Source organism: Vidua chalybeata, chromosome Z (assembly GCF_026979565.1).
Source record: "Vidua chalybeata isolate OUT-0048 chromosome Z, bVidCha1 merged haplotype, whole genome shotgun sequence".
Taxonomy (NCBI): Eukaryota; Metazoa; Chordata; class Aves; order Passeriformes; family Viduidae; genus Vidua; species Vidua chalybeata.
Window position 1 is genome coordinate 72,598,339 of NC_071570.1, and position 25,761 is coordinate 72,624,099.

The 25,761-nt window shown below is 39.8% G+C and overlaps 2 protein-coding genes across 13 annotated transcripts in view; one reads left to right on the top strand and one right to left on the bottom strand.

Annotated features, from left to right (window-relative positions):
• The window catches only part of LOC128781683 (serine/threonine-protein kinase PAK 3-like), a 90,560-nt gene that overhangs the window by 44,977 nt on the left and 19,822 nt on the right, over nt 1-25,761 (bottom strand). The gene's annotated exons all lie outside the window — the stretch shown is intronic.
• Nucleotides 105-24,104, top strand: LOC128781670 (3'-5' RNA helicase YTHDC2-like). 10 transcript variants are annotated; one of them, XM_053931423.1, is made up of 27 exons: nt 105-282; nt 930-1,020; nt 1,393-1,586; nt 3,201-3,400; nt 3,985-4,151; nt 5,936-6,038; nt 7,236-7,392; nt 9,550-9,657; nt 10,750-10,898; nt 11,280-11,415; nt 11,772-11,898; nt 12,867-12,932; nt 13,697-13,875; nt 14,027-14,123; nt 14,200-14,287; nt 14,387-14,467; nt 15,422-15,504; nt 16,390-16,495; nt 16,631-16,750; nt 17,105-17,377; nt 17,874-18,000; nt 18,448-18,653; nt 19,340-19,535; nt 20,644-20,753; nt 22,190-22,497; nt 22,897-23,074; nt 23,802-24,104. In XM_053931423.1, exons 1-27 carry the CDS (start codon nt 108-110, stop codon nt 23,844-23,846), a joined length of 3,870 nt encoding a protein of 1,289 aa, XP_053787398.1. In that variant the 5' UTR covers nt 105-107; the 3' UTR covers nt 23,847-24,104. The 10 variants fall into 10 exon arrangements, with proteins under 10 accessions (XP_053787398.1, XP_053787402.1, XP_053787397.1 ...); XM_053931427.1 differs by having other exon boundaries at nt 22,208-22,497; XM_053931422.1 differs by having other exon boundaries at nt 15,422-15,500; nt 16,383-16,495.

Sequence of the window (25,761 nt, forward strand, 5' to 3'; positions counted from 1 at the left end):
GCCCCTCGGGCCGAGCAGCTGCGGCCCCCGATCCGTGTGGGGCCGTGTGGGGCCGTGTCGGGGCCGTGTGGGGCCGTGTGGGGCTGTGTCGGGGCCGTGTCGGGGCCATGTCGCGACACAGGCGGGTTCCGCGGCGGCAGCCCGGCGGGGCTGCGGGGGACTGGGCTGCCGGCGCCGCGGGGCGCGCCCGGGCCGAGGCCCTCAGGGAGGTCGGCGTGGACGAGGTGGTGGAAATGGCGGTGCAGCTCGCCCTGGAGCGGTTCCGGAGCGGGGACGAGGCGGGTGCGCGGCACAGCCCGGCCCGGGGGCAGCCTGCGGCTGTTGGGAGGGCGCTGGCAGCGGGTCAGGGAGGGGATCCTGCCCCTCTGCCCGGCCCTAGTGAGGCACGGCTGGGGTGCTGTGTCCAGCTCTGGGCTCCCCAGCACAGAGACAGGGAGCCACTGCAGGGGTCCGGCAGAGACCACTGAGATGAGATGAGAGGTCTGGAGCATCTCTTATCAGGAGAGGCGTGGGAGTTGGTCCTGTTAAGCCTAGAGGAGACTGAGAGGGGATCTCACTAATGCATATGAAGATCTTCAAGATGAGTCCCAGGAAGGCGGTGCAGACTTTTTGGTGGCAGGACAAGGAGCCATGGCCATAACTTAAAACACAAGAAGTTCCACCTGAACATGAGGGAGAACTTCTTTCCTTTGAGAGTGGCAGAGCACTGAAACTGCTGCCCAGGGAAAGCGCTGAGTTTCCCCCTCTGGAGACATCCCAAACCCTAGCTGTGTTCCTCTGTCAGCTGCTCCAGGTGACCCTGCAGGGGGTTGCACTGGCTGGTCTCCCTTCCAATCCTAGCAATTCTGTGGTTCTGTAACACTGAGTTGTCAAGATTAGTGCCTGTTGCATTGTTACTGTTTTCTCATTATTATTTATCATTCTTCTAGAGATGGAATTTCCTTCTAGTTTCACTAGTACTGAAAGAGCATTTGTTCACCGTCTCTGTCAGTCTCTCGGACTGGTATCTAAAAGCAAAGGGTGAGTCAGGGTACAATTTTCAGTTTTTTGGTGCAGACCAATAGAATTTCAAGACTAATGATAACCTGAGTGATGTTTTCAACATACTCAGCTGTGTTGCAAGGAATAGTATTAGAGAAAAAAGTGTAAAAGAGAAATGAGCATCTGTGTTCATTGCTGTATGCATGCTTGGAAAAGTTTGTGACATGCCTTTTGGGACAGCTTGCTTTTATACTTTGTGGATTTAATGGCTCCATTAAAAAAGCTTCTCACTGTGATTTCTGGTTTTTTTTTTCCGAAAGATTTTGCATAGCATCTCCTACCTTGACAGATCAAAGTCAACCTAGAGTAGGTTCCTTTTTCCTAAAATATGTTTTCTTCTCCCGCCGACAGAAAAGGAGCCAATCGCTACCTGACTGTAAGGAAGAAGGATGTATCAGAGGCACACGCAGGCATGACTTGTGGCTTGGCTCTCCGTACGAAACACGCTGTTCGGAGTCTGATTCAGCGCTTTCCCGTCACAAATAAGGAACGCACGGAGCTCCTGCCAAGGACAGAGCGAGGAAATGCCTGTGCTGTTGAATCTGGTACGTTGGGCGTGTGTTCTGCTTTGGACTTGTCCATGGCCACCACTTGGAAAAACCACCTGCAGCCCAAAGACAAAAGAAACCTCTTTCTGTTCTGTCCCCTCTCATGTCCTAACAGACACCTTCTTGCAAACGCATTAATTTTCCTTACTTTTAAGGTCTTTTAGAACTGGTGCTGTGAGGAACTTGGGAAGTCATATCATGCACATGGTGATGTCCACCTTGTGTTGTTAATTTAGAATCTTTGAGCCAGTTCCAGCCAAATCTTTTTGGAAGCACAGTTTGAAATGTGGCTCCATAAAAGTTCTGTGAGGTGGGATTGAAGAGTCAGTGTTCCCCTGCTGCTGTAAGAACACCCATATGAGAAAATGAAGTTGTCTGTTCTGCTTGTAGAAATTAATGTCCTTGATAAATGAAGAATTTTAATTTTTATTTCTTCATCTCTACAAAATAGATTTGGTCCTTAAAAGACTACTGTCCAGACTTCTTGATTTCTTGAATATGGAAGAGTTCACTGAAAGACAAATTTCTGATAAAATGTTGTTTTTTTTTTTTTTTAAAAAGCAAGGTTTTAATCTAGATTATTGCTTTAGCAGCTACAAGTGGAAGAGTTACAGTGTGTTTCTGTGTGCAGAGATGGGTGCAGTGAACAGAAAACACTTGTACCAATATGCCTTGTTTAATGGCATGGTTCTGATAGGTGGTGTCTGTTCTTGAAGTGTTTCCTTTGCTGTTATTTCCAATTGTTTCAGTTGTTTAATAGGATTGTTTAATGAACAGAGGGAAGCTATAATGCAAGGACTGAAATGCAATGTCTTAGGAATGTAAGGGATAAGTTAATGAGCAGTCTAATATTTGCCTTTCTCCGCATCTCAAGAATGTATTTTTAGCTCTCCCGATCTCTTAGTCTGTGTTTGTCTTGGTACAACAGAGGTTGAAATTTAGTATATGAATCTGTTACTGACATTAAATATGTATAATTGAGTTTACAGCAAGCTTTTCATTCTTCTGGAAAATAATTCTCAAGGAATTAGAGAGTAGCACTTGCAATGATGGATGTGAAGTAGCTGCCTCAGAAGATGTGCCCGTTTGTTGGCTACTTATGCACTGCTTTGTAACACATCACACTGCTGTGTGGGGGCCAGGACTCTTGATACAGCATGCTTGCATTAGTAGGATTTCAGGCAAAGGCGTGGAATAGCTTCAAGGTTTACCCCTGGAAGTGTGTATTTCTAGGGAGAACTGCAGGTGTGAAATGTGGGCGCAGATACAAGGGCCACCAAAATACACCGGGCTGTGTTCTCTGGTTTAGTTTCTGTTTCTCCTTTTGCTCTTTGTGGGCTTTTTTGACTTGGAGCAATGCTCTGGAAGAGTCTGGTTTTGTTCAAAATACCTATGAAAGTAATAACTGTTTTGAAAGATATTTATTTCAAGCACTGCAGGAGGACATGTTGCTATAAATATGACTTCTAAATGTGTGATGGGTTTGTCACTTTACCCACAGGGATGCATCAAAAGTCAGCAATGTTAATTTTTCAGTACAGTTTTTGAGCAGTGTTTTTCTGTGACCTTCCTCTGTATCTGCATAAATAAACTTTTACCTTGTCTTCACAGAAAACAAAGAAGTAAACAAGATAACTTTTCGACTTAATGATGGTATCCCCCAGGTCCCAGTGAAAAGAGGGGAATCAGAGTTTGATTCCTTCAGGCAGTCACTACCAGTTCTTGAAAAACAGGAAGAAATTGTCCAAATAATAAAGGACAATCAAATTGTTTTGATCCTAGGAGAGACTGGATCAGGAAAAACTACGCAAGTATGTTTCTTCAATTAAATAAAAACTAGAACAGTATTTATGACAATTGTGTAATATTTGTGATACGGGATATTTTGATGCTATTTTAAGGCTTTTCTTTTCCTGTATGATTGAAAATCTTGTTCCAATTCACTTTCTTGCTTTTGAAACACTAAGCCAGTAGATAGGTACTAAAAGCATAAATGATTCCTCACAATTTTCTGGTAGATACAATTTTTTCATTAAAATAATACAAAATATTGAAGGGAAAGTAGCTGTGATGTTTGTATAGCCCTTTTTCTTCTAAGGTAGTTCTGTTCTTAGTACCCAGAGTGTTTTTTGTGTTAAAATGAGCGATTATCTACAGGAGTTTTTTTTTAGATTTCTCTGAAGCAGGAGGGAGACACTGCAAGTTTTTTCTTTAAAAAAAACCTAAAGAGGTTATACTTAGAAATTTATTTTCCACTGCTTCGGGTATGCTTGCCATGATAATCCTAATGAAAAGTCTTTTGCAATGTGTAACACTGAGATGCAGTTAAATTGTTTCCCTGTGCTAACAAAGCTGTGACTGTCTCAAAAAGTAAATTTGAACCACTTCTTTACAGATTCCTCAATTTATCCTTGATGACTGCTACAAGAATGGAACTCCCTGTCGTGTGTTCTGTACTCAGGCCAGACGTTTAGCAGCTGTTGCTGTGGCTGAAAGAGTGGCAGCAGAAAGAAGAGAGAAGATTGGCCAGACAATTGGTTACCAGATCCGGTTAGAAAGCAGGTACTAATGGTATTTCTGAGTGCCAGTTGATCTTGTGTTGGTCTTGTGCATCTTGTGTACAGGTAAACTGCAGTGTGTTTGGGTTGCAGCCTCCCAGGTGGGATATGTTACTGCAGGTAAGGAATACGTAAGAGGGAAAAGGATGGCTTTCTTGCTGTGCTTTGCAGTTTCATGTAGTAGGTTGTCTTATAGAACTGAATCTCAGGTATTTTCTGTTGACTTCTTCTGCGGAGTGTATGCATGGAAATCCTTGTCTGATTTTCAGATCAAGTCTACATTTTCTTTTTTATTTTTTTTTCTTCCCCCCTCTCTACTTGTAACAAGTTCTGCAAGCTTTGAAGGTAGGTGTGAAGACCAGCATGCTGTAAGAAATGTTATGTAGTGTGAGTTGATAGGAGTCATAAAAGGGAAAACAACAAAATTGGAAAGCGTCTGATGAAGATGAGCATTATTGATCAGTCTAGTTTGGGCTAAATTTACTCTTCTTCAGCTTCTGTGTTTAAAACATGAAGTGAAGTAAAAGTAGAGATTTCAGTATCACTTGATGAATTTGTCTGTAAAGCAGAGCATGAATGGATTGTGTGGGGTTTTTACATCTTTGCACCGTGTAGCCAAATGACATTTCAGGGAAGGGCCAGCAGTTGGGATATGAGTGACCAGAAGATGGCAAAAGGTTGTGTTGCTTGAGTGAACAAAGATAACACACAGCTGATGAAAATGAATGCGCTTGAACAACAAAGCCGCAGTAAGAATTCAAATGTGTGTACGAAAGCTCACAAGGATATAAAGAGATGAGAAGAGCTGGTGAAGATGTATCACAAATCAGCTGGATGATTAATATCTGGAAGTACTATGCTGGCAGAAGAAGAGCAAAGTCAGGTGAAAATGGAAGAATTGCTGGAAGCAGTGCAGGAAATCCAGCTTGAGAGGAATCAATACAATTGCTGCAGAGAAACACTGAAAGGGAGAAATAACAATATTTTGAGCTGTGGACAAAAAAAAATCTGGAATGGAGATGTTTAGATGTGTTTATAGTAAGACAGAAGTATAATTTTTAAGGTTTTCTGAACTGTCTTCCAGAGAAGAGCTGTAGAGTACAGTACAAAGGAACTTTTCAGCTCCTTGAGAATGGCAGTACCAGAGGGAATAGTGACAATTGCTGTTTTTATTGGGACAGCTTCTCTCAGTATAGAATTGTAACATTTCAGTAGTTTGACCTTCTGAAGGAGCAGAGGATGAAGCAGATGACTTTGTGATTTAGTCAGCTGTACTGTATTGTGTCCTCAAGGCAAGGCTTTGGGAGCTGTGGGGAGGCTTCTGTGAGGAGGTGCCAGAAGCCTCTCCCGTGTGTGACAGAGCCGGTGCCAGCCAAGACAGACCTGCCTGTGGCCGAGGCTGAGCCCATCTGTGATGGTGGCAGTGCCTCTGGGACAGTGGGGAGCAGGGGAGGAAAACCTGCACAACAGAGGCAGCAGTTCAAGAAGAGCAGTGAGAGCAAGCAGCATTTCTTCACGCTTCTCTTTTACTTCCTTATTTATTAAAATTTGAATCTTATTTTTTCAATTAATCTGTTGTCTGAAGTTTTGGGGCGCAAGCACTACAAATTGTTAGGAAATGTGTGGGAAAAGGCACCAGTTAAAAACAAGTGGTGTGCAGGAGTCTTTTGGGGAGAGAACTGTAATTCCTCTTGTGGTCAGCAGCTGCTTTAATTTTTGATCCCTGGAAAGCCAGCTGCCTTTAAATGGTGCAAAGCCCCTGAGCTGTCTGTGTGATGTGTTCCATAGGGTTTCTCCAAAGACACTGGTAACATTCTGCACTAATGACATGCTCCTTGGCACGCTGATGGCAGGAGACAGCACCCTCTCCACCGTGACCCATGTTATTGTGGTGAGCATCCTGTGGTCTTTCATGTGGGGTGGGGCAATACGTATTGCCTTGGAAAATGAGGTCCTCATTTGTTTTATTTAGATTTGCTGAGCACTTTAGGTGTTTTTGTTTGGTAGAAGATGAATCAGCTTTAGAGACTTTCTGAGTCCTTAGAGTAGCATGCATGTTTTGTGGAGTTTGGTGTTTTTCTGTGTGTTTGTGTTTTTTCCTGTAAAAATAGTTTATTTTCATGGCAATGATTAATTGTGGAATCAGGAGGAGTGGAGAAAGACAGAAGTGTAAATTTTTCTGAACTTCCCCTGTCAGCAGCAAATCCTTAGGGAGGCTTACATGGATGTGGTTCAATGTGATTGTCTCAGAATTTCTGTTATCATTTGTTTTAGCAATAGCAGGTTTTCAGTCCATTTGTTTGCCCAGAGTTTTCTAGATAATGTGGAGTCTAATGGCTAACAAATGATTCAGATGTGTTCCTTTATGAGTATGCTAATATTCCTATTGTGGAATTTAATAAGGAAGGGGAACTAGAATGCTTATGGCAAGACTGAAGTCCTGAAGGTTAAAAGATAAGTTTAGGTGCCTGCCTGTTTATCAAAGTTAAAAAGGCATGAGAATGATCTATGCATTCTTGATGTCAGCCTACAAACCTTGTATTTTGAGTCCTTGTTTCCTTCATTCATAATAGAAATCAAAACAGAAGAATGACAAAGATGATGAATCAGTTAGGTGCCTTAATTTATAGGCTTTGTGTGGCTTTGACTTGTCTAAGCAATCTGTCTGTTTTTCTGATTATGTGGTGTCATCCATTTCTTTAAATGCTCATCAGTGGTGAAGTGAGAATTTATGAAAATAAGATTTGTAGGATTTGTGGTTTGGGGCGTTTCCTTGAAATTTGGCTTCAAATACAAAATCAGAGAGGTCTCAGATATTCACTTTAGCCTCTAAAGTTAAGGTGCGTACAGCTTCAGCATTGCAATGCCCTCAGCGCTGATAAAAACTTCTTGAAGTGTTTTTTTATTTGCTTATGGATAGTTTTTTAAAAAAACCCTATTACTTAAACTAGACTTACACATTTTAAGGCCTCTGTAATGTGCCACCAAATCATGTATTTTATTTTTTTAGAAAAGTTTGTTTTTGTCAGAAGTTATGATCCTGAATCTATGATGGCTTTTTATCTCTTTTTTTTTCCTTTTGTTACAGGATGAAGTACATGAGAGGGATAGATTCAGCGACTTCTTGCTAATAAAACTGAGAGATGTGCTGCAAAACCAGCATCATTTAAAACTAATTCTTTCTGGTGCTGCTGTAGATACAAATCTCTTTATTAGGTATTTTGGAAGCTGCCCAGTAATACATAGTAAGTCTTGATCTTAACTCTTAAATCTGAGTATAGCTGCCCTGAGACTCAGAGATCTTACTAAACTGTAGCAAACTATTCTGAGTAAAGGCAGGTGCTGAATACACTGAGAGTTCCAGGAATCCTTGTTCTTTGTGTATTCAGGTTTCTTGTTTCTTGACTATTTGCACCTCGTTCAGAGTGAAGTGTTTTAGTCACTGGGAGTTCTGTACATGCAGGTACATCCTGCCCCCCTCCACTGTTAACTGAAGAAGTGGGAAGAGGTTATTGAAGTGCTGTCTTCATGCTGATACAGGACTTAGGAGCTACATGAGTGTGATACATATTAATACATTCCAGTAGAATCTCACTCTTCAGGCTTGGTGAAGGTTGTTACTGGTTGCTGGATGAAACACAGCTAACTGTAGCTGTTCAGTTCAGAAATACAGGCTCAGGCAGATCGGGTTTCACATGAAAAAAGAATGACATGATTCTTTGATTTAAAGAAAATTAGCAGCCCTTCATCTAGGTGAATATTCAGAAAAGGCATCCAGTTTCTCTTAGTTTGTGTTCAGACTCAGTTACCTGCAGTTAGATTACATTCAAATGCAAAGAAAAGTTACCATTATTGCTGTTTTAATTTCATGTGACTGATCTTTAGTAGAGGCAAAATATAAATGTGTGGGAGATGGGGGGGTTTTGTGGGTTTGTGTTTTTTTCCCCACGCTCCTGGCTTGAAGGTTTTCTGCATGGGCGATCTGCTCTGGCACCTTGCAATCCTCTTACTTTTTCAACAATAATGTCCAAGTTTAATGTGTTTTGAAAAGTAGCTTTTAAGAGAAATGCTTTATTTGACAATCAGGTAGATGCTCTGCATGTCAGCCTTTTTAAAAAAAATCTCAACAGTTTTAGGAAGTGGGATTGCTTACTGGTTTATTTTAACAAATGTTTGTGAGAGGAAGCCTATTTTTCCTAATTTTTTTTTTACAGATGGAAGTGTTTAGTTCCCAGTTTTGAATTTCTGCCTAGTAAAATAAGGCTTGCAACTTGTTGGAGACAGGAATCTGGAAATTACACATGCTTTCATATTCTCTGAATTTTTTTTGCAAGCGAGAGCCTCAGTTGTGATTGTTGTGTGGCTTTCCAGTTTACTCTTTTTGCAGCTTCCTGTTCTTTCAGATCGGTCAATTTGTGTTGGAAATTCTGATGGCAATCTCTCCAGTTTACCACAGTGCTTGTGCTGGTTATGTAACAGGCCAATAACAATTGAAAAGATGGTTTTTCCCTTTTTTTTTTTTTTTTCTTTTTGAGAATTTAAGAACTAAAAGAAGCATCTTTGTGTGTTAATGTAATGTAAAAGGTTTGATTCTCCTTCAGCATTATGGCTGACAAAATCCTGACCACAGAAACCAACATTTTGTAGCTATGGATTGCTGTAGTACACAGAGCTTGTGCTCAGTGTTGGAAGGCTTCCTCTGTGGCAGCTTCTAAAAGTATGTGAATTGTGGATTGCTCTTTCTGAAGGAAAATCCGGAGTGATCCTGAGTCAGCTTAAGGGACAAGAAATCAAAATGCAGAGATTTGAATTCTTCATGCAAAAAGCATCCTTTAATGTCCACAGATAAGGTCTAGAAAACAATCATGTTGAAAAAGAATTCAGGATAAATTATGAGAAGGTAAAGGCCACTGGGATGTCTCATCTGTCAAGAAGTATTCAGTAAAGAAAGCTCAGCTTTGCTGAATTAGTTGAGGACATGGAGATAAGGCTCTCTTCTCACATACTTCTGATGAAAAGAAAGTAGTTCAGTACAAAGATGTACTGTCTCCGTGTGGAACCTTGCAAAAAGCTGTATTAATTGCTTATTAATTCATGAAATTTTAAATCCAGGTGGCAGACTTACATGGCGAGTTCTTGTTTGTAATCCTAAACAAAAATGGCTGTTCTCTTTTTCTCATTAAAAAAATTCATAACTGTCAGTCTTATGAACATCTCTTGCTGTAACACTTGATAAAATTGAAGAGGTTGAGGAGAAACAAGGGGGCATTTTACTTTGGAAATGTTTTGTTTTGTATAATTCTGAGAAAAATAAACTGCAGTGAAGATAGTTTTTGAAAAAATGAATGCTGTAAGTGAAGCTAGTGAATATATAATCTTTTATGGATTTTTTTCTATTTTAGTCCAAGGGAGGCCTTTTGAAGTTAAAGAGTTGTTTCTGGAGGACATTTTACGAAGCACTGGGTATACAAACAAAGAGATGGTGAAGTACAAAGAAGAGAAGCAGCAAGGTCGGTGGACTTGTTAATTGTAAGGGTTGGCCATGAGAATCATTGGTTGATTGAACAAACAATTAACAGGATTCTTTTCTGTTAAAATTCCAAAGTCAGGAGATTAAATGAGATGTGATTAGATGACAGCAAGTATTTTTAAGCTCTCAGTATTTACATTACTGAAATAGTTTATGCAATTAATGAAAAAAATCACTTTGATTTGGTGGTTGCATTCTTTTTTCTTTCAGTTGATAAATGTCATCTGTTTTCTAATTATTACTCTGTAGAGTTATAGAGACCTGGGGGCTGTGCCCACATGAATACTAAAGAAGCATAGGATGCTCTGTACCTTTGGGTGCAAATTAAAGTGCAGCAATTAAAGCAGGCAGGATTTTGTACAATCTTGCACTAAATGGACAAGTTGTTCCCTTCAGTAACATTTTTCACTGCTTTCTTCAGGCATGGATGTATTTTTTGTGTTAACACTCTTGAGCTAAACATCATTGGTTTTCAGTTGATTAAGTAGATACTGCTTCAGAAGTTTTCCTGGCACCTGAAAGTAATGATCCCAGTGATTATTTAAAGAAATTAAAAAAAAAAAAAAAAGCAAACCCCAAAGCTATAACATACAGTCCTAACTGGATATTTATCACAGTGCTCATCTCTGATCACTGGGGAGAGAAAAGTTCAGTTAAGAGACTGGTGTTTTCTAATGTTTCTTCCACTTGTGTAGAAAAATAAGTTGTTACGTGCAGGGACTGTCTCGCTTGTCTTCAGCATTCCATTTCTGGAAAAAGATCTGGGCTGAGATTGTGTGGAAGGTGATTACTTAAGGAAGACCCTTTGAATGCAGTAGTTTGGAATAATGGAGGCTTGGGGGGTGAAACACCAAAGTGGTGGGTTTTACCTCGTTCTTATAGCCCTTGTTTGCAGTGTGCACTTTGGGTACCCTTAAACATGTCATTTATGTTGGACTGGTAGTAGCATTCTAGATTAAATAAGAGAGGTTGAATAGGTAAAACTTGGACCTGCTGGAACTGTCTTTTTTAGTAGAAAACAATGGATAATAAAGATGACTCAAACTTTCTTGGGGAATATTTTGCATTCTAGAAGAGAAACAGAAGTACACTCTTGCTGAGTGGTGTTCAGCTCAAGGCAACAGTAACAAAAGGACATCTCGGAGACAAAAATCGGTTCCAAGGGCAAATGAGGAGTACAAATGGTTGGATGATGGTGGTGACACAGTATTTAATCAACTGGTAAGTTTTTTCTTTAGTTGGAAGAGACATTTATATTTGTGTTGTATTACTAGCCATTTAAAATCTGTTTTCTAAAGGTAGTTCTGTAGAGTCTTTGGGGATATTAACCTATTTTAAAGATTACTTGATTGGGGTGAACTGCTGTAGCTGAAGTGTGCTCTTCAATTAGGGTGGTTGTACACAGCTTTTCCTCAGATCAAATGGCTGGACTGCCATTGTGTTAGTACTTGCATCTGACAAAATCAATGCATTGATACCTGAGTGCTGGATTTCTGGTTGCTGCTGGGAAAAATTACCATTCAAATTCTTTGTGGGTAATGTATGAGAATGAAGACAACTCTTGGAAGAGACTAATCTTTCAGTATTGTTTTTTATCTTCAGACTGAAAAAGATGTGAATTGCCTTGAACCGTGGATAGTAAAAGAAATGGATTCCTGTCTTTCTGACATCTGGTTGCATAAAGATACTGATTCGTTTGCTCAGGTGTTAAATCTTATTTTAACTGAAAATGTCAGTGGTAAGTTTCATGTGCTATTACATAAGAAAAAAGCAACCTCAACTTTACTTGGATTTTTATGGCTACTTTTCTCTCCACTTTCAAATGTTGTTACCTTGACATTCTGATGCCTACTGAAAAAATGGATAGGGCTAGCAGAATTAATGAGTTGTTTAATTAGTTGATGATGTTGTTTTCAAGTATTGACAGAAGTGTGTTTCTAAAAGAGTGTGGAATTCACATGAAGTGACTGCAGAGATAAAGTGAGGAAACAAATTCTCTTTGGGCTGGAATTTGAAAGCAATATTTGTACTATATTTAGATGAAGAAATAAGATTTCTATGGGGTTTGCTGGATTTTTTTGTTTTACTTCTCAGTTGATTATAGGCACAGTGAAACTGGTGCGACTGCTCTGATGATTTCTTCAGGGAGAGGCTTTTTGAGTCAAGTAGAAGAGTTGATCAGCATGGGAGCAAGTATCCACTGCAAATCATCTAATGGCTGGTAAAAACAGAGAAACCAAAAGATAGATTTATTTGTCAATACAGGAGAAAGAAAGAAAATTCTTTACATCTAAATTAATTTGCTAACTTATCACACTGCTGTAAGAACTATAGATTTTGACAGCCTAAACAATTTCTAACTCCTGTTAATCACATTGTTTTCTGTAAATTCTAAATTGAATTCTTAATTACATGGTCTTGATTATGAGCTATGAACTTTGTTTCAGTAGGTCTTATTGAAGACACTGCTTAGCAGAACAACTGTAATCTACTGAATTGGACCAAAATGTTTGGCAGTTTGTATTTTCATGGAGTTACCTATATCAGAAGATCTTTCTGTTACGTTTCTAAGTATGTTGTAGCATGTAAAAATATTTGTGAATCTGTAGAAACTCAAGTTCTGTGGTCATGGAGTATGTCTTCATCTAAGCAGGGAAGTACAGTTTGTAACTGTAGTATGGAATGATAAGAATTAGGATTCCAGGGGTCTGATATCTGGTACTAACATTTGAAAAACTTGGGAAGAAATGCAGTTTAAAGGTGTAAAACAGTGAAGTGCATTGTGAGGAGGACAGCTTCTGAAAGACCTGAAATAGCCAAATGTTAAGCCTGGGGTGTGACTTTTGGAGATGACTTCAAGGGTACTGCAAACAGGCAGATCTGATCTCTGCACGTTGTTGTGGGCTTTTTAAAGGAATGGCACCTCCTTCCTCCTCATTTCCTTGTGCATGTTTGCAGGTGCTCCTGTGTACAAGGACGTTCTTTTGTGGTAAAGAACTGTAGTTACCTAAAAGTCAGATAGCTGTTAACACCTATTTCAAATGGGAAGTTGAAGATCCAGCAATAACTGAGAGATAACTGAAAGAAATGGGTACAAAAGTCTGGTGTCAATTGCCTCACCTGATGTGCTCTTCATCTTCATCTTTTGAAGTGAAAAATCTAATAAAACAACTTGTGCAACTCTTTCAGGATGGCTGTGGACTGGGCTAGGCACTTTGGACAGACAGAGGTTGTTGATCTGTTGGAATCCTACAGGTAAGCTGTAACTGTTTTACAGAAGGAGTTGTATATGATAGTGGTGGGGAATTTGAGGTTTGTGTTCTTTTAATCAGAACAGGTTTTATCTTTTCATGCTGTAAAATCTGGACTGAATAGCAATACCCTTTTTTTTAAGAATATTTCAAAACCAAACAAGTTTGTACTCAGTATCATATTGTTTATGTTTGCACAACTTGCTAATTGTATGCTATGTGCCATTTTCTTTTCACATGCTTACTTTGCAAACAGATCTGTCATGTGTTTTTATCTGTATATTTTTATACGCAATAGGCATGTTAAAGAAAATTGACAGAAGTAATGTGTACACTAGGCCATTCAAGAATGCTTTTCTGATTAACTTACAGTTATCATAGTTGAGGTAGTGTTTTGTAAAGATTATATTTATTATAATTTCTCTCAGTGCAGTTTCTGCTAGGGGGAAATTTTTGGAGAATACGTATCTCTTAAATATTTTTCCTTGAACAGATAAACGAGAAGTATCTTTACACTTTCATTTGCTTATGGTTGTGTTTCAATGAAGCTGAAGAAAACGGAAGTTAGCACTAATAAATGAAGGGGCATCCTTTGTTGGGTTAACATTGAAATCAGTGAACAGCAATAGTATGGTGGTTCCCTTCTGCTACACTTCAGCATTGGAATTCAAGACCAATAGTCGTGTTGTTCTTGATCTAAGTTTGAGTTGATGGCTCAATGCAAACCCGAAGGGGCAGCCTTGACTCTGGTGTATTTTTCTGTTACAGCGCTTCATTTGCATTTGGAAATCTGGATGAAAGTTCCCTGGTCCAAAATAGTGGTAGTGACCTTAGTGCAGAGGACAGAGAACTACTGGCAGCTTATCATCACAGTTTTGATGATGAAAAAGTGGATCTGGATCTGATAATGCACTTACTTCACAGCATCTGTCATAGTTGTGATGCAGGTAGGTAAATACCCAACCAGCTGTTGTGGCTTTGGCTTCTGATGAATCGTGCTCTTTTTTCAGCAATCCCCAAACGTTAAAACCTTCTGAGTGCTAGTCGACACGTATTTGAATTTTCTGTTTAACTTTGCAAACCCACTTCCTTTTTTAGGAGCAGTTTTAATATTTCTTCCTGGGTATGATGAGATAGTGAGCCTCAGGGACCGCATTCTTTTGGATGACAAGAGATTTGCTGCTAATGCTCACAGGTAAAACCTTTAGTTGCTGTGGCTTTTCATTGCTTCTTTTCAGGAGCCTTAAAATGTTCCTTTTGTCTTGCATTAGATACCAAGTTTTCATGCTTCATTCAAGTGTGCAGACTTTGGATCAGAAGAAAGTGCTTGAAACTCCACCTTTTGGCATCCGCAAAATTGCAAGTATTAGAGGACTTTGTCCCATGCTACAATGATCTGTTTTGCCTTTGCTTTTACAGTGACTCTAGTTTTGGTGGTTTTGTTTTTTTTCTTTGCAGATTCTTTCTACTAATATTGCAGAAACCAGCATAACAGTCAATGATGTGGTGTTTGTCATTGACTCAGGCAAGGTGAAAGAGGTAGGATTGCCTTCAATTTTCCTAGTGCAATTCTAAAACACACAGTGCATAAACTTTGGAGAACTTGGTTTTTTTTTTTTTTACTTTACATGAAAATGAAAAAAAGCTTTTACTAGCTGAGAGCTACTGCCTGTCAGGCAACAGTCCCCGCTGAAAAGTTTCAACATCCATTTGTTTGAAGACAAATACTGTAAATAGCTAGCTGTCTAAAAAACCTTGTAAAAGCTAATCTAGCTTGATGTATTAATGGATCTTTCTCTTTCACAATTTAGTATTTCTCCTGGATTTTTAAAACAAGTCCTCAGTTTAGACCACCACCTTCCTGAGACTTAGAGAGCACTGGGAGTTCCTTTTGTCCTACTATTGTATCAAGTCCAAAAATAATCCATGAAGTTTTTAAGCAGTTTTTTTTGCTGTGTTCAGTGCCCATTCCTCATTACTTGTTCAAGAAAAGTGAGAACACACAATGAGGCAATTTAAGACCTAGTGTACAGCTTTGAAAATGAAATTGGATTTCATAGGTGATATGCACACCAAATTTCTGAGGTTCTCATAAAGTGTTTTTTTTTGTAATTGTACATCAGTCTAAGAAAACAAGTAGGTAATTTCCAAGTGAGATAAAAAGGAAAACTTTATTTGGTATAATAATGTAGTTTTACCTGCTTTGTGATATCTCAGAACACAGATTTGACATAGCTTTTACTGACTTGCAATTACCTATTGACTAGAAAATGTTGACTTTCACAAACTGTGGAGCATTAAGATACTACAAAGGAGATACCATCATAAATTCACTTGAAACTGAGAAGGTACCTTTGTTGCAGAAGCTACTGTATATCTATTAGTGTTTCATACTTTTTAGGAAACTTCTGTTGGTAATCTAAATAACTAGTAACTTTTATTTCATATACCCTGTTGAGTTTTCAGTTTATATTCCTTTCTTTGTTTTTCTAGAAGTCTTTTGATGTGCTGAGTCGTGTTACAGTGCTAAAAATGGGCTGGATTTCAAAAGCCAGTGCTGTCCAGAGAAAAGGCAGGTAATAAATGCCTCATACTGGTTTCCATTTTGCAGATATCCACAATCTGTGTTTCAAATAAAGCACACAACGTAGTAACTGTTTCTAGCCTAGTCCAGTGTGTAGGGTCAGTATGTATTTCCTTGGAATAATTTCCCAAGTTGTAGAAGAGTGATGCTCAGGCATTTCCCAAAGGTCTGGGTTGTTCTCCCCCCATTAATTTGTTCTCCTTCCTCTTTCTCCCATGTAGCACCAGCAGTCACAGTGTCCAGTGGGGTGTTTTCACATCTTGTCTGTGGGCAGAGGACTGCCTGTTTCACTTTCTCCAAGCTATCCATGACTTAACAGGCCATGATTATATTCTTCCCAACACTGTGGGTGAGGGCTCAGAAGTTTATGTAGCAACAAATGCCTGTTTAATCAGTCATACTGGCATTAAGCTGCACATTTGCACAGAGATGTATATGAATGAGAGAACTGGCTGTCTCTCATTCACTCACAAGTTATTTAATCTTTATTTTGCCTTTTACTCCAAGCGTCACTTCTGTTTGGGGGATGTGAGAGGAAGAAATAAAGTTTGCAACTGATTCCTTACAACAAAGGACGATTGAGATTTGGACTGGTCTTAAGTTAGCAAAAACCCCACAGCACTTTACATTAGATAAGCCTTGTTTTTCTTTCTCCAGATTTCTCAGTGTTGGGTTAAAATTACCATTAAAAAATTGCCACACTCTCAAAAATAACTCCTGATTGGAAAACTCTCACTTTGCGTGTGACTGACAACACTGTCTTCATAGAACTGCTTCTTCTTTTCCATTCTGAGTTTCTGTGTCTCTTTGTGGGCTTTAGGTTTTGTTTTTAGAAAGAAATCCTCATTTTCACCACTTCCCATATTTTAGTTTCAAGGGCTGGGCGCTGTCAGCCTGGAGTCTGCTTTCGTCTCTTCAGCAGGCTGCGATTTCAGAATATGTTGGAATTTCAATCTCCAGAACTTCTAAGAATGCCGCTTCAGGTGCATGTTCAGTTAGAAACTGTAACTTTAAAAAATACAATGTCCTCAAACCATACTATTAATTGCAACAAATCATGGGTTTGGGGTTGTTTCCAAATCTTGGTAATCTTTTTTGTTCTGCCTTTTACCTTGCAGGAGATTTGTTTGTACACAAAACTTCTGACTCCAATTAATTGTCCAGTTGTAGACTTCCTTATGAAAGCTCCTGATCCTCCGCCTGCTGTAACTGTGAGAAATGCTGTGCATATGCTTAAGGTCAGAGAAGGAATAGGTTTAGATGGTAATTGTGTTTGATCCCAAATTTGTGGTGTAGCAGTCTGTCTTACTGACTTCAGTTTGTCCTGAAGCCGTTTTTAATTACCTAAGGATGTTCTGAGTTTTTGTTTATTGTCTGTTTTCATTTTGTGTGTGGGGATGTGGTTTTCCATGTCAAGGGAAGAGAGTGCTTTGAAGTCTTGTCTCTGTTAATAGTTTCACTTGCTTTTTTAGTGTTTGGAAACAAGTCTAGTTAATGTCCAGTATTCACATCCTTTCTGCTTTCTCTGTAAAGTGATTTTGTCCACCGTACCCGTCCCCCTCTCCTTTGTTTGTTTGTTTGTTTATAAACAGACCATAGATGCCATGGACCCTTGGGAAGATCTCACTGAGCTTGGTTATCACCTCACTGAATTGCCTGTAGAGCCACACCTCGGTAAAATGGTGTTGTATGCTGTAGTTCTGAAGTGCCTGGATCCCGTTCTGACCATTGCCTGTGCTCTTGCCTGCCAAGACCCTTTTGTGCTGCCCACGCTGGCCTCCCAAAAGCGAGCAGCCGTGCTGTGCAGGAAGCGTTTTGCTGCCGGGACGTTCAGTGACCACATGGCCCTGCTCAGGGCTTTCCAGGTAGAATTTCATTTCAGAGAGTTCTGATCACAGCACACCAGCCAAGCAATGCAAATGTACCAAGCCACTTGGATGTAGAGTGGTGGACTGTGCTTAAGTCCTCGGAGAAGACTTTCTTTTTGCCTAGTGGCTTTCCTGGGTATTGGACTCATACATTTGTGAGGGAACCCTTCTTGTAGTATGTTTTGTTGATATTTTCAAACCTTATAAAATTCTAAATGTTCTAACCATGTGCCTCTTTATATCCTACTACACTGAACTTCAAATCATGATCTTAATGTAATGATCTTTATTTCTTGTTTTAGCTTGACATAATCATCATTCTAGTGAACACGTAAAGAGAATCTAATTCTTGAGCAGAAAAAAGTATCTGGTTTGATACATTAACTTTTGGAGTGGGTTTTGCATTTTATTGACATAAATGTAATCTTTTTTAAAAAATGCAGTTTTAGTTTAAGCCCTTCAAATTAATAGGCAAATGTAAAAACGTTGTCAGGCATGGCAGAAGGCCCGCAGTGACGGCTGGGAGAGAGCCTTCTGTGAAAAGAACTTTGTATCCCAAGCCACAATGGAAATCATTGCAGGAATGAGAACACAGTTGCTTGGCCAGCTTCGAGCCTCAGGTAAAGAAGTTGGAAACAATTTTAACCTTGTTTTAAAGTCAAGCATTTAGAAATTGTAACAAAAGTCATGTTCACTGGTGTAATTTTCCTTACTTAATTTGAAATACACCTTCATGTACACATTCATGCAGGGTATGGAGTAGATGAGGAAGTGTGGCTGATCTAACTGAAAGCACCCTCATCTCCACATGCCACTGCATTTCATGTTTTAATAAATTATTCCCATTGGAAATATCTTTAATTTGTAGAAAACAGCAATATTCTGTGTTAGTATGAAACCCCTTATCAGGAAGGCTTTCAGTGTAATGGTTTCTTCTTGCTGCTGTTAAGGTTGGCAGTGGTGAAAAATGAAACAAATAAGTCGTTTATTTCACCTTTAGTTTCTAACTCCTTTTGAGAACCAAAGAGAAGCTAACGTGGCGCTGTTTTGTCTTTTTCATTTGTCAGGTTTTGTGAGAGCCAGAGGAGGAGCTGATATTAGAGATGTTAATGCTAACTCTGAGAACTGGGCTGTGATTAAAGCTGCCTTAGTGGCCGGGATGTATCCCAATCTGGTGCATGTAGACAGAGAAAGCCTGCTGTTGACTGAACCAAAGGAGAAGAAAGTGCGATTTCATCCTACCTCTGTTCTTGGCCAGTCTCAGTATAAAAAGGTAAAACCACTTGGAATTCATAGTTCAAAAAACACGGCACTAAAATCTCTCCCATGTTTTAGAAATGTCTTTTCCTAGTTGTCAGTACGTTAAAAGCACTATGGGCATTTAACACTACAGCTTTAGAAAATACTGTTCTACTCAGCTGATAGAATTGGAGTTGTTTCATTTTTCCATTGTTTCAATTAGTCCTTTCTCTAGATGGAACAAGGCAAAATGGTAAAAAAACCGCCCCAGTTATAAAATTGTTTTAAAGATATAATGATCCCTACTCTTAAAAGCAAGTTTTTCTCTGAAACTTTTTTTTTAACGTTTCTTTTTAAAGCAAAATATTTTGTTTTATCATGGTAGGATAATTTATGAATCTGGTTGAATTCTCTCATGCTTTTTTATTTGCATGTATATTTTTATATGTATCTAATTATACATGTATTTATTTCTCAAAATACAGAATCATAGAATGGTTTGGGTTGGAAGGGACCGTAAAGCTCATCTCATTCCAACCCCTGCCACGGGCAGGGACACCTTCCACTAGTCCAGGTTGCTCAGAGCCCCCCCAGCCTGGCCGTGAACACTGCCAGGTTGAGGCATGCACAATGTCTGTGGATAAAATGAGAGATACGTTCAAATTTACATTCATTACAGGTAGAGGGTATAATAGCCTGGTCTTACCTGCTCTTGCACAGATTGCCCCAGCAAATGGACAAGCTGCAGCCATCCAGGCCCTCCCTACAGACTGGCTTATATACGATGAAATGACGGCAGCTCACCGGACAGCAAACATCAGGTGCTGCTCTGTTGTCACACCTGTCACCGTGTCCCTCTTCTGTGGACCAGCCAGACTGCCAAGTAATGCCTTGCAGGCATCTTCATCCTTCCGAGGTACACCGGAGTCTGGATTTGGAATGTTTCCGTTGGTGTCCATCAGTGTGTGACAAGGAAAGCTTACTTTTCAGTAATATTTAATACATATATTGGCTGATTCTGGAAACAGCGCTGTTCTAATTCCTGTAGTTATTCAGGAGGAGTTTGTCGGTTCTGTAAGAAATCTCTCCGTTTTGGGATTCCTTACATATTCAAGCCCATAAATGACACAGTTCCAGGGTATCAGAAACTGCAGTATAGTTCATAAGGAAAGAATGCAGCCACAATGTCTAATGATCATACTGGTACTGAGAAGTGTAGTATGTGTGTTCTTTTTCTACAGACCACTTTATTTGATACATTGAACCAGATTATTGAAACTGCAAGAATAATTTAGAAACAATCAATATGGCAAACAAGTCATGTTGCTTCTAGCTGACACATACATTTTCAAGATAGGTTCTATTGATAATTTTTAATGTCAGGTAACTGCACTCTTAACTCTAAGTAATAGAGAAGATATAGAAATTTCCCTTTTTTTCCTCATTTCAATTGAGTCCTGCTGGAATGGAAGCAAAAATAACTGCAGCTAGTTGTTATAGTTTGAATCAAACTAAAAGTCCAACTTATTTCTGAAGCTTTCCTGTCTTGCTTTTAAACTGTGAACCTTAGAGTAGTGTTTATGCTGATTGAATTGCATTTTAGAAAAATCAGGAATCCTAATTAATAGCCATATCTGTATATATATATATTTCCTTACTAGGTCTTTAAATCTGCTGCTTTGCTAGGAAATAGAGCCACGTGTGGTTTTGCAAACAGCTTTAGGCAAAAGTTGGATAGTGGCCTATGAATACTGGGGAAGGTACATGAGTTGAGTCACATCATATCAGTACAGGTTTTTACATAGCAGGACTTTCAGCAGGTCTGGCTACTTGATTGCTGCTATCTGGAGCAAAGACTTTCCAGTGTATTTGCAGAAAAGAAGAGGTCGTTTTACAAATGGTTACATTTAAAAGTCAATTTTAGAAGGAAAAATATTATTGCTGGTAACACAGTAGTATGCAGGTTTTTGTGTATAAGCAGAAATAATATAGAGATGCTAATGCACCTTTTGTCTTTAATTCAGGGGGATGGGTATCTAATGATAGCAGTGACAGTGAGATGGAGGACAAAACAGCTGCTGATCTGCCACTGCTGAAGCTGGATGAATGGCTCCATCTCAAACTGGACCCTGAAGTAAGAAAGAAATTAGTCCTGGGCTTGCTTCATGTAGAAGAATTGTAAAAAGATGTGAAAAGGTGTTTGTAACATTTGAGTAGCCCAGAATTTTCTCCAAGAACGTCATGGTCCATTTGGGTCTCTCAAACCATGTACTCTGTGATTTAACCTTTACTTGTCGAGCTCGTCAGGAATTGAAGGGCTTCAATCCCCTTTGGCACAGAGTTGTCTGTCACGTGAATTCGTGTGTTCAACATCCGGGCTGCAATGCTTCATCACCTATCACCCATACCTTTCTGTTCTTTTACCTGTGAGCAAAAAGAAAGAAAATAATTAGTCACCTAAGTCAACAGTGAGAGTGCTCACCCCTCTTCCTCCCTCTTGGTGTGGGTGTCCTGTCTCTCACACAGGGAGCAGGAAAGCCTCTGCAGTCCAGATGCTGTTGGATCTGCTTCACAAACTTTCTGGGCAGTGCGCTGTTTTAAATGTCTGAGCTTGGCAGATTTGTCCCTTTCCATAGGTCAGCAGATTCTGAAGAGATTGTGCCAGACAAAAGATAATGGCTGCAAGGGACAGCAAGCTGCAGGTGACAGTGGCTGCGTAAGGGCCCTTCTGCTCCTTCTGGCCTCCTGTCCTGCCTGCATGGTGCTCCATCAGGCCATAGCATGAGCTGGGATAGCCAAAATCTGAACAAGAGCTGAGAGAACAGCCACATTGGCATATTGTGCTCTTCTTTCTCTGAGAGAATAACCAAAATCAGATCAAAAAAGGAGCACTTGAAGCTGGAGTTGCTGAAAGAAAGTTGCTGTCAGATTTTGGAAGGAGAAATTTCAAAACCTCTTTGAAATAGAAGTCTTTATGTCATTGAGGAGCTGTGGCGATGGTAGGAGGTAGTTTATGGGTCATGAAACATACAGCTTTACCAGCTCTAATAATAACACTGTCTCTCCTAGATGTGTCCAAAAGAGTAATTTTTAAAAACTGATTTCAATGGAAGCATTCCTGATAACATGGGAATTAGACTACAGTCTTCTGAACTTAGTCATCACATTTGAGCAGGTGTCTCTTTAAGAAAAATGTCACTTAGAGCTCTTTTCCCTCAAGTATGACTGAAGAGTGCATGAGTAGAGACTGATTTGAGAGGAAGGGCATAAAGCATGAAAGGATTGGGTTTTCTCAGAAGATAAAAAGGAAAAAAAAAGTCTGTGGGTTTACAGTACAAAGCTAAGTTTAGTACTTAGAGCTAAATGAAATGTTTCAAAAATTACCTTGCACCCAAGGAAAAGAAAGTAAGTCAGCATCTTAGTTTAAATATGGATTATTCCCCTTCCCCAAGACCTTAGTCTTGCCTTTGATTGTGGGCCCTGTTTATATTAGAATGCCAGGTGCTGCCTGCTGTGAAAAAGACAGGGTCCTCTTACCTGTGTGATCTAATTTTCATCAGTATTTAACAGAACTGGAATTCACTGCAGGCTGCTGGTATGCTGCTGCAACTCAGGCAGAAGTGGCACAGCTTGTTCCTGCGTCGTATGCGAGCTCCTTCTAAGCCGTGGTCTCAGGCTGATGAAACAACTGTAAGAGCAATTACAGCTGTTCTGAGTGCTGAAGAACAGTCTGCAGGTCTGCAGCAGCCTTCAGGAATTGGCCAGAGACCAAGACCTGTGACTTGTGAAGAACTTCCTTTGGCATCTACATGGAAGTCAACCAACAGCAGAAAAAGCTCAACAGAAACTGAATTGTCTGCCTCCTCTCATGCTGAAAAGTAAGATGGTGAGGTCTTCCGCTCACTGTAGGTTGCAATTGATGTATACAAGCTCCACTTAAATTTCTGCTAGTCATAGGAGGTGGAAACCGTGGAAATACAGTTGAAAGGTGTTATACTGTTGTGTGCTGCTTTGTAATCCCATAAAGAAATGTTTCATACCTGGGCCTGCTGTTTGAGAGAGCTGTCAGGAATATTGTCCGTGAATTGTGATGCTTGAGAAGTAGCAGAAGAGGTTTAACAGTAGCATTAAAAAGCAATGCATGATCAGTATGGGATTTTTAGTTAGGGTTTAATAGATTTTGTAGTTGCTGTAATACGTGTGGTCATGCAGTAGCTGACAGGTCGATGTAAAATGTTCAGTGACTGCTTGTGAAACTCAAGGAATGTCCTTTTTAGGGTTCCAGTGAAATCTGCTTCTCCTGCACTCCGCCAGCCAAAGAAGTACAAAGAAAAAGACATTTTGCTCTCCAGACGATCCTCAGCTGACAAACCAGCTCAGTCCTCAGTGAAGCCTGCAGAGAGCAGTAGCTGTTCCAGCCCCTGTGCTAGTCCTCCTTCTCCAGTGTCTGGAAAGGTAGAGTTCTCTAACATATCACCCTGCTCTTCTAAAGTAATAGAATTTCTTGCTGATCTCATTCTGCAATTAGGTATTTTACTGATAAATTAGGAACCTAACTTAACTTTCCATTTATAACAGCTGCATAATACTTCCTTCTGGAACTTAAAATCTAGACTAGATATCCTTGTTTCACTAGTTTAATACAGCAAAAATAATTTGTGGACGTCTGAGGTAAAGCTATGCAAAGTAGAAAAAATGAGATTTTAAAACAAAACTTGTTCTAATAAACGTGTATTAGTTTTTTCCAACTAAATGAGTATATTATACGCACACTTTGAAGTTTTTGGATTCTGCCTTACTATGACTGATTGGGGTTTTGGTGATGGGTATTTTAACAAAGCACGCATTTTTAATGAGATTATTGTGGTAGTTGTCCCTGTATACTTGAATAGTAGACTGCAGTAGCACTAAAGAGATCATTGAGAGGAAATTTCATGGACTCATTGGAGGATTTAGTCTTGAGTCTTTCAGCTTTTCAATAAAGACAGTGTAAAAGGAAGAAACTATGTTTCCTGAATGCAGAAATGCGGGTTGTGGGCTGTAGGCTGCACTCTAGGATGATTAATTTTGGTGTCATCTCAAGGTGTGTCAGACTTAAACCAAGTCTAATTAATCACCAGACTTTTTAATCCTATTCTGTTCTACTTGTTTTCTGCCCCTCATGGATGAATTACTGCGGAAGGGGCTAACGGCGGGCCTGTCAGCTAAAGGAGCGAGGAGAAGCTGAGAAGCAAGAAGCTGATAAGGAGCTCTCTCCAAGGCTGTTACCAAGGAGACCGAGAGAAGAGAGGAATTGAAGAAAGATAAGGAGAGAACTTCGTAGCTGGACAACGTATTTTTAGAAAGTTAGCTGAAGTCACTGTTACTTTTCACCACTGGTGTTATGTTGATTTATTGAGGCCAATAGTTGGGGTAGAAGAAGTATAAACAATTAGAAAGTATATAAAAGGTCAGCCACTGTCGATAATAAAGAGTTGCCATCTGAGACTGCGTGTGGTCTCTGCTTTGTGTCGCGACCACCTCGACAGCGACATGTGGTGATCAGCGAGTGGAACAGCCCAGTGTGAGTGCTCAGTCGAATCATCCATTTACAAGCAGTGCTTGAAATAATGTCAAATCAAACTCTGACCATGGATCTCTTAAACAGCAGCCACAGCAAACACGATCAGTAATTTACCAGATTTGATTGGCGGTAGACTACCTCCTCGCAGAGGAAGGAGGCATCTGTGGAAAATTTAATACTTCAGAATGCTGCCTAGAGATCGATGACCACAGTCATGTAATTAAAAATGTTACTCAAAATATTAGAAAACTAACCTGTGTTGGAACACTTGTTTGGAGAATCTGATTAGTGGGACAACTCGTTCACCTGGAATGGCAAATTGTGGAAGAAATTGGTCTTCTTTGTGGTGTGTGCACTAGCAAGTGTAATATTTCTACCACGTGTAATTCCATGTCTAGTCCAGATAGTAACCAGCATTGTCCAAAGCAGCATCGTGCTGCAAGGTAACGTGGAAGGGAAAAATGGTGAAAAAGTAACCGTAATAAAAGAACAGAGTGATCAGAATGCCAGAGATATGCTTGAACATCTCATTTTCCACAAGCAACTGAGAAAAGTCAAAGTGGAACTTTAAAAGGTTGATGCAGGCTAGAAGCCTGATCAAATAGTTAGAGGGGGGAATTGTTAACAATAGGTTAGAAAGGGTTGTAAAATAGTTGATAATTGTTAAGCAGGTGCTGTTAGTTTGGTTATGGTAAAAGGGGTTAAAAGGGTATTTATAAGAAACTCGGTACTCAACATACTGTATTACACCTGTGAAAAACGCCAGTCACTTGTGTTAACATTTTAAAAGTTTAATAGTAAAGAATAGTAATAAAAACAGGACAATAAGAATTTGGAGAATCAAAGTTAGGACAACAAAAGACAATGAAAAGCAAAGAATAACAGACATCCGTATGCTCTTGGGCACTAAGCCACAAAAGCATACCTCGCTAACAAAGGATTAACCCTTCAAACCCAATATGCCTGTTGCATATTCAGCTATCTCATACATGATTCACAAATTCTTTCCAAACAAAGGGTATTTTCTGGTTATTGTCAACTTCCCCCCTCATCTTGTAAATCAGTGTTTTGGCTCCAAGAAGTGTCGAATAAGTCTGGTTCTTCTCAATTATTCATAAGAATCAGTTAACAAATGTTTTCTGAATATGGGACTGTGAAGGCAGTGGACTTGGATGGGCGTCCTGGTTGGGAATGGGAGGAAATTCAGGGAAGTGATGCAAAGCTTTTTTGTAAGTGACAGTCTGTTGAACCACTGAGAAGCTGGACACGGCTCTGTGAAACACGCATGTTAAAGACAAAAAAACCCGGGAACTGTCTCTTCCGATGGCTGAGGAGGTGGAGGGCCCTGGCCCCCGTCTCGGCCAGGCCGGGCCGGGCGGTCCTGCCGCGAGCCAGGCCCCTTTCCCCCTCCCCGGCCAGGCCAGTTCTTGATTGTTTTATGGGACTTTTTCTATGTTTGTCCCCATTTATGAAGGGATTAAACCAAAGCGTAAACATAAATGTTAAAAACAGGCAAAATGAGGCTAGGATCTTTTAAAAAGCTCCGGCCTGTTTATTAAAAATCAAAGCAACTGAAGAC

Bases quoted from the DNA above. Each gene is read 5' to 3' on its own strand.
- LOC128781670 (XM_053931422.1), top strand. From the start codon at position 108: ATGTCGCGACACAGGCGGGTTCCGCGGCGGCAGCCCGGCGGGGCTGCG. The intron at 12,933-13,696 runs GTAAGCTGTAAC...TTTCTGTTACAG, and splicing joins GATCTGTTGGAATCCTACAG to CGCTTCATTTGCATTTGGAA. The intron at 22,498-22,896 runs GTAAGATGGTGA...TGTCCTTTTTAG, and splicing joins GCCTCCTCTCATGCTGAAAA to GGTTCCAGTGAAATCTGCTT.